The sequence below is a fragment of the Perca flavescens genome, chromosome 19, assembly GCF_004354835.1.
Source record: "Perca flavescens isolate YP-PL-M2 chromosome 19, PFLA_1.0, whole genome shotgun sequence".
Classification (NCBI taxonomy): domain Eukaryota; kingdom Metazoa; phylum Chordata; class Actinopteri; order Perciformes; family Percidae; genus Perca; species Perca flavescens.
This window is the reverse complement of record NC_041349.1, coordinates 20,669,712-20,678,548: the sequence shown is the minus strand read 5'-3', so window position 1 is coordinate 20,678,548 and position 8,837 is coordinate 20,669,712. Positions and strand designations below refer to the sequence as shown.

General features: G+C 39.2%; 1 protein-coding gene across 10 annotated transcripts in view; it reads left to right on the top strand.

Annotated features, from left to right (window-relative positions):
• Positions 1-8,561, top strand: part of LOC114574022 (adhesion G protein-coupled receptor L3) — a 219,952-nt gene extending 211,391 nt beyond the window's left edge. For 6 of the 10 annotated variants that reach the window (XM_028606305.1, XM_028606297.1, XM_028606299.1 and 3 more), the window contains 2 exons: positions 2,884-3,009; positions 5,833-8,561. In XM_028606305.1, the coding sequence (XP_028462106.1) occupies positions 2,884-3,009; positions 5,833-6,782 (1,076 nt within the window). In that variant the 3' untranslated portion in view covers positions 6,783-8,561. The remainder of the gene's footprint in view (positions 1-2,883; positions 3,010-5,832) is intronic. The other 4 variants (XM_028606304.1, XM_028606303.1, XM_028606302.1 and 1 more) reach the window with 1 other exon arrangement.
• Positions 8,562-8,837: the final 276 nt, after the last annotated feature.

Below are 8,837 nucleotides of genomic sequence, written 5' to 3'. Positions count from 1 at the left end.
CTTGCTCTCTAAATTCACTCTGGGCGCCTGCTTGCGTCGACACTAATGCATAGTTACAATGATGGATTAATGTTCGACACAGGGAGGAAGTGTCAAGATCTCAATAATTAGGCACTCAGCTTAGCACCATCAACAGACACAGTCTTTATCCATTGTGGAGAGGCTGAATTGGGGCGGGAGGTGGGCCTGTGGGTCGGGAGTTGAAGAAAAGCGTACAAGGATCTTCCATTAGAGCAAAAGGCGGAACTAGAAATTATGAACGCAAATTTATACGCCTGGCTTCTTACCAGGCTGAATCTGATAGAGACAACACTCACAAGCTCAAGAGTGCAACTGGAATTGTGTTCCGCCATCACAAGTATGATAAGGAACAGATGCAAATAGAATTGCACTGATGCGTGGCTGTTCCCATGTAGTTATTAAGGAATTATGAGTTGAGGAGCGAACATTTCTTGCTGATTTGTATTTTGAATCTCCACACCCCGGCTTCTCTCTCCTTCGCACCTGAGAGCGAGCTTGCAGCTGACGCTCCTCTCGAGAGCAGAGTCATGCAATCATCTTGATAGCGTTGCATGTTCATTTAATCCCAGCATTGGGGATTATTGCACCACACAATCAGTGCGGTTTTAGAAATTGTCCAATTTATCAAACACAGACACAATAAGGGATCTGTCATTGGGAGAATTCAAAAGGGGCTGGTGTTTATGGAATACACTGTAATTGGGGCAAGCAGCAACAGAAAAAACTAATTACTGTTTTTTTATCAAAACATTTTGATGATCATAATATGCCTAGTTAATACTAAACTTAAACTAAAATTAGATAAATGCTGAAAGATGAGCATAAATAAGCAATTATTTTTCTTCCAAAATAGAAAATATTTCTGCAATAAGAAACCCCTTAAAAAGACCAACTTTTTAAAAAAGATAAGGGAGAGTCATTAGAATATTAAAAAAAATAAATAAATCTTTCTCCATTGGTTTGACAGATTCAGAGCATTATAAAAGAACAGTGCACTCTGCCAGAGGATCTAATTGCTGTGTATTCGTACCTCCGTTAAAAGATGTTTACCCGCTCTGGCACATTGCCTTCATAAATCTTGAATTTGCTGCTTTAAAAACAATAGCACCATATCATGCAGTGGGTCGGGAAAAAATTTTGTAAACAGGAAATGAATGTGAATGTCTTCAGCGTAATTGATATTCCGCATAATGTATTCAAACACTTGAAAATAAATTATTTTTTTTAATAAATTATCAACAAGAAAAAAAAAAAACACATCAGGGATTCTGCACCATTCATGTTTAAGATTGCAGCCCTCAAACCTGCTGCTAATCACTGGGCTCAGACTGACAGTTGCTTTGGTGTGGTACTATGTTGTTGGGAAACTGACGAACTGAGTCGTCTGGGCAAGATCCTGGCAGCAAGTACCTGAGGGCAAGCATTTCATAAAAAGAAAATGAGCCTCTGTTCTGTTTGTGCGAAGGAGACGAGGTTGGAGCAAACTAATGACCATCTTGACCTAAGGGAGCACTTATGCATAGGCTATTTCAGCAGAGAATTAGAAAAAAATGTGAATTTTGCTCTTTGAAGAAAATGATCCCTTTTAAGTTCATAAGATTGGCAATACCACAAACAATAACAATAATGTCCTGTTACAGCATATGTGCAGTTAAGATGATAATGGTGACAGATTTACCACTCTAGCTAGCTAGCTCAACTAAGCTTAGCTTCATCAGTTGGTTGAAAAGAAAAGGAAAAATGCCATATCTGACATATTTTTCTTCTAACATAAGCATGACTTCTGTGCTTACATACATTTTCATATTTTAAGCGGTATGTTTGCACTTGAACCTCAACTTCATGTAACGCTATCTGTGGAGTAGCAATTGAATAAAGAACCACTAACATTAGCCTAAACTCCGATAGCATCCAGGACCTGCTTCCACACACTGGGAAAATACTACACAGTCCTTATGCTCAAGGATGAGCTTCTTTTTTTTTTTTTTTTTTTAAGTAAACTGTACTGTAACCCCATATACTAATGTAGTTAGTCAATATTGTTCTCCTAGGCCTTGGAAATAACACTGGGTTACTACTGTAGCTAGCTAAGATACAGTATGTTAACGATTGCATCACACGTCCGCGCAAAGCAAAAAAATGACTTTAATTCTTTCTCTGCAATGATTTTTGCTCCTTTGTTCTTGGTCTTTGAAAGGTTGAAAAAAGACACCAAAAAACAAATGTATTGTATCAGGATAAATAAAGAGTAGCCCCATGCACACCGCATGTGGAGAAATCTGAAGCTTGACAGGCATGCCGTTCTTAGTTACCATTGCAATCTCTGTTAAGGGAAGGTGTTGAGCGAACAGTCAATTAAATGAATTTGGAGCACTTTCTTTTTTTATGTATTACTTCAGCCTCAAAGACCAAACAGTGTCCTGAGTGATTATTGTATTTTGTTCTGTTAGAGTCTAGAAATGTAACAGTACATGTGTTGTGTTGGCCATGTCGGTGCTTTTGTAATTTATGTTTGTTAACACGAGTATGCTGCCTGATTGTGGAGCACAAAAACAGGCTTAACACTAATGGCCGGCATTAACAATACAATTACCACACTTTCCTTCGGCCCCATTAGCCATGTCGGTTCAGCTCTGCCACTTTCATGTAGCAAAACCCCTCACATTAATGATCATGTGATCATTTGGATGTTAATGGCTGTCATAGCTCAGCTGCATCTGCCCAACTGATATGTATGTTCTCTCTCTTTCTCTCTATCTATATCTCAATTTATCTACCCACCTACCTTTTTTTCTGTCTCTCCGCTCTTATTCTCTTCTGTTTTTTTTTCTGCTTCACTCTGTCTCTTTCTGGCTGCTCCAGGGGCTATGGCTAACCATCTAATACCTAATGCACTCCTACGTCCTCATGGCACTAACAATCCTTATAATACATTGCTTGGGGAATCGGGAGTCTATAACAACCCTCTGGGCATGTACAACACACAAGGTGTGCTAGCTTCTTTTCATTCTTTAACATTGTGGCTAGGGCAGTGTTTTTTTCATGTCTGGTCCCGGGGAAACTGTGAGCTGGCTCTGTACCTGCCAAGGAACAGAAAGCAACTTTATGATTGGAGAGTTAAAAGTAATGGACTTGCACTAAGCTAAAATGCCAGTGCTCACCCTTGAGGGTTTTTACAGGGCTTTGATTAAAAAAAACACTGCTCTAAATGTTGTGTGTTAGCATTGAACAAACTAAAGCTTTTTCACAGAAATCCTACAGGTTTGTTCCGCTTTGGGGGTTTTCATTGGGGTGTGTCCTGGCTTCTGGTCAGGGCTTACAATTCGGTTACACAAGTTACACTCATGCATGGCTCTTTGGCCGACATAGCCATTGTAAAAATGATAAGAATGGGTGCCCGTAGGGAGCCGGATACATCCCCAGTCATTTATTTTAAATGTGCTCTGTTGTCAGTACAGCTTGTGTGCCATGTCCACTGTCTCTCTGTTTTTAGTCTTAGCATTTCTTTCTTTTTATGCTGCTGTTGTATTGTCAAACGTTGTTCGCGATAAATGTAACTGAATCTGATATTTAAATTTAAAATGCAATTCATTTCTATTGCATAGAAAAGAATAGTATTAAGAGCAAACATAAGGATTGCCATTAATTTGAGTATTTTAGTGTTTTCATGAATATCATCTCCTAATTTTAAGACAAATAGTTTTCCGCCTCCTTCAATGACTAAATTGCCCTTTAACTTGAAAACTTTAATTGTAAAGTAACTTAAACATATTGTTCTTTGACTATAACATCAATACAAATATTGGCTCTAAGTATTAGAAACCTTCGCGATCAGCCAACAAGAAATCCACTTTAGTCTGGGATTAGTTTGACTACTGAAATGCTTTTTTTTTTCTCCAGGCAGAGCTCTTATTATTTTATTCAAACTCTGGGCAGTCAATATGAGATCGCTGTAACTTTGTGAGTCTGTAAAACTGAGAAACTCGTGTAAAAATGAGATAAAAACTCACAGAGAGCTTTGATCAGGGGATAATTTATGTATGCAATACAAGTACTGCATCGGAGCTCTGACAGAGGGCTATAATTCACTTACATTGCCATAGATGTAAAAGAAATATCTAGAAGGATGAAAATGCTAATGCAACGAAAGATTTACTGGTGCATTTGAGGCTCAAGTACTGTTGCCATGTTTTACCCCAAGGATTCTGCGATTCAACGGTTATACCAAAACGTCTTTCCCTTTATATTTGTTAATACTTGATTTGATTGTGGTTCTTTCTATGGGTACGCAAAATCTGCATGGTGACATAAAACGATTGCATTCCAAAAACATTTTCTTGATGCGTCATCAGCATACTGTATGTGCACATTTCTCTTCTACCTGTCACTGTTATGCTTATTGTGTTTTCTTTTCTTCTTTCCTTCCCCTCATGCTGTCCCTAAAAGAGCCCTACAGAGAGACAAGTATGGGAGTCAAACTAAACATTGCTTATCAAATGTAATTGACTTTGGCTTTACTTTCTTTTCACTCGATTCTGACAAAGGGGTAATGAAAACGAAATGTCATTCCCTTTGGAAGTAATAGCATTCTTTTATGACAAAGGCCTTCCCCAGTTCAAATAGACCTGTAAAAAACAGTTTAGATCTCATCCTGAATTCCACTGTTTACTGTAGTTTGCACTAGTTGATGTAAAAACGATGTGAGGCATTTGCTGCTTCTTACAAGGCAAATATCCATTGGCCCATTTGGTATCACACTCTAAATAAGCTAATGGAATTACAGTCAACATTTTGACTCAACTCAACATTTCATAAGACACATCAATACAAATTGATCTGTATTCTCCAGTGAATATTTAACATTTGTGCCTTTGTTTATGCACTCTTTTTAATTTTAATTTTTACTGTACTTGGATCAAGCTAATTTACTTTCTGAAGGACTTGTGAATCTTGTCGAATTTTCAAGAGTTCAAATTTGTAGGCTTGACCCTTTTAACAAGCTGGATAGCCTTGTCTGATGTAGTTTGAATTATGGCCAAAAATGTTGCTTTGATGCTGCATAGACTTGGTCAAACTGATAAAATGTGTTAGTTGTTCACGCTACAGAGAGAACAGAAAGTATCCTTTCCTCCAGTTTGGGTTGATTCTGAAATGTTTTAACTAATTCATGTCTAGAGAGAGGGCTAGTTCTGTTCACATGGACAAAGCAGACATGACTAAATCATTTCTTCCAGTATTACAACATTGCAATGCTCATATGGGACAATATGGCTGGGCTCCAAATTTACAGCTGGTTTGTGTTGACTTTAAGTGTTAAATGCATGGCTATAATTTTTGTCTTTCTTTGCTTGAATTTAGTGCATAACCTTTTTGTTTTTGTGCTGTGCTTGAGCTTTGTGTTGTTGCATGTCACATATATCAGTGTTTTCATCACTGCCATAGAATAATCTATACAATTTTAATGAGAAGTGAAATTTGGTCTTATTTTTGTAACAAGGTAAGTGTGTATGATGTTCATATTTGCAGTATACAGGCTTTTAATGTTTAATGCTATATAGTTTACCTAATCCAAATGCTCTAGAGTCTTGATGTCCACAAAGTTCACTTTATAGAATTGTCTGTGACATTAGGTGCTGAGAGTGCTTGAGGGCTAGGACATATTTCAGAATGAAAGGGCCACAGTGTTTGATTGGTGTTATTTGTGTTTGTAAAAATGGCTGACATTTAGCTGTGGCAATTACATCCCATCAGATTTCACCCTTCTCATTCGCCCACTCTACCCCCCAACCCAACCCATGTTTGTCATTCCAGAGGGAATCCTGAACAATGCCCGGGATACAAGTGTCATGGATACTCTACCACTGAATGGTAACCATGGCAACAGCTACAGCGTCGCCAGCGCTGAGTACATGAGTGACTGCGTCCAGATCATTGATCGGGGTTATAACCACAAGGAGACCACCCTGGAAAAGAAGATCCTGAAAGAGCTCACCTCCAATTATATCCCCTCCTACCTCAACAATTCCCATGAGCGCTCAACCGAGCAGAACCGGAACCTTATGAATAAGCTGGTCAATAATGTTAGCAACGGTGGCAAGGACAGTGGCTACGGGATGGGCTTGGGAGTGGGGATAGGCATGAATGTGGCGCTGAGCCTGGATGACCACTCCACCTTTGGTCCGCACCACGACGAAGGCCTGGGCCTGGAGTTAATCCGCGAGGAGTCTAATGCCCCGCTGTTGCCTCAAAGACCACCCCCGTCACTGCAGGCGTTGGACAACCTTAACAATCACCTCCACCAGTCAGCACCACCGCCCCTCCCACTGCCCCACCACCCCTTCTCGTCCGCCACCACGTCCTCCTCGTCTCGAAGGAGGATCCCCCAGGAGAACAGCGAAAGTTTCTTTCCCTTACTTACTAACGAGCACACCGATGACGAGGGCTCGTCCCCCAGGCACAACCACCAGAGAGACTCCCTCTATACCAGTATGCCCATGCTGCCGGGCCTGCCCGACGTGTCTGCAGAATCTGCCGACGGCTCCAAGGACGGGGGGGACGCCAAGAGCCCAGAGGACATCTCGGACGACGTTTACTACAAGAGCATGCCCAACTTGGGTTCACGTAACCACCTCCATCAGCTGCACTCCTACTACCAGCTAGGGCGGGGCAGCAGCGACGGATTCATCGTGCCCCCAAACAAAGAGGATCTATCTCCAGAAGAGGCCCAGCCGGAGCCCTCGCACCTAGTCACTAGCCTATAGGCCCAACATCCTCCCACTCCTCCAGTGTCCCTCCTATTACCGTAGTCCTCTTCCCCGTGTCCCCTTGTTCCATCAGTCGTTGGCAGTGGTAGCCCTTCTTTTTATTCTGTGTCCCGAAGACTGAGGCAGAGCAAATGGCTGTGCTCTCGCTGTTGCTGACCACAAACAGGATAATGATTGCTAGGTATGGGGGCTCATGTGTGACTATATTTGGTTAAACATTGCGGGAATCTGTTGATGTTGTGTTCCCCCCACCCTCCAACCCTGTGTGGTTTGGCGTGTTTTGTCTCAGTGTGAAAAGAGACAATTACTCACACGGATTTTTAGGTCTCAGAGATGTAGTCTGAAAATGAACTGCATAGTCCCAAACTATACAAGTCTAAACTACAGACTTTACCAGAATAAATGGGAAATAAAAAAAAAAAGGACTATTTTATTATACTTCTGTATCTATATTGACTTTTTGAAAGATTTTCTTCCTCTTTGGTGCGTTGCAGCACATTTTGTTTGCTGAAGTGACCCTTCAATGAAAAAAAGAAAAAAAAAAAAAAAAACCAACACAAACACATTTTGAACAATTTCCATGAAGGAATTATGTATTGTATGCTTTCAAGCATAGCTGTTCTTTTTTTCTTTCATTTTACTGTAATAACAGTTGTTAAAAGAGGGAGGAAAAAAAACTAATAAAGAGAATTATGAGATATTTCTATGTAATTGTACAGATAACTAGCATTGCACACAATAGTATGCTTTTTCTGTTCCGAACAAACCCTTTGTCTCGTAAATGTAGTGGTTAGGAGCAATTTTGTTCAGTTGTGCTGGCCTTTCTCCGTTTCTGGTACCGGTCTGTTTTTCTGTTTTCCTCTTTTATCACTTTCCAAGAAATGATGATCTAAATAGAAGCAAATAACACAAAAGATATCAACAAAAACACGCATTTTTGTGCTGCATATTCATCTTTATCAGGTCTATTTTCTGTTACAGTTTGATTTCTTTTCCCTTTTATTTTTTTTCCTTTTTTTACTGTGTAGATAGCAGAGCTCTGCTTCACAGATCGTCAAGGAGACAGAATAAGTCCAAGTTAATCATGAGGTGTCCCTCAGAAAGGTTCATAGTGCATTCTGCATCACTATTGGCTTTCGAAAGTGCTTTTGCTTCTCAGAAAGACAACAAATTGAACATTGATGAGCACTAGGCACTTGTACAAAAAAAGAAAGATGGTTGTTTTACTTATTAAAGAAAAAGCTTTTGGAGTGAGAAAAACCTGGAAGTGTTTTTGTTTTGTTTTTTCCTCAAGGAGAAAAAAATATTTATTTATTTGTTTAAATAAACAGTAATACATTGGAGAATGAAAGTACGTTTAGTGGCACAGATAAGTTTTTATTATTGGCTATGATTATGGCTTCTTATTTATTCATTTTTGTAAAGGTTTCCAAGTTGAATGACCTCATAACTAATATTTGTTGTAACAGTGAAACTTGTTTGCCAACAAATAAATTACTGATTAAGATTTATCACTTAGTTATGACAAAAGTTCTGGTGTTTTGTCTGGGCCTTGGAACTCTTTTATATGGATAACTGCGAAGGACCTGCAAATGATGGAACGATCAAGCCTTTTTTTTTTTTTTTTTATATCAGTTAATATCTCTCATTAGCCCTCTGTCCATTTTAGTGCCAAATACATTTTGGCCCAGCAACAGTGGATGTGCTGTGTATGCTCTGGTCTGCTTTACAATAGAAGCAGTGATTTCATAAGCTGTAATAAATATTTCAATATCATTGCTGGTGTAACCAATGATTTCTTTACAGATACTGTATGTTTTACATGAGTTTGATAAGTTAAGCAGAAGTCACCCGGACCATTCATCCTGGCAGAGGATATGAAGAGAGGTAAGTATGTCCTGACCTATATAAAGCAACTATTAAGTCACAGTATTTTATTGTTTCATGCTGTAGTAACTGAAACACAAAGTGGCCATATTTAAATATAATCTGTATAAATATACAATTTTAAATATTGTTTTATTAATAGTTTGACTTGAAAGTTGCAGTAAT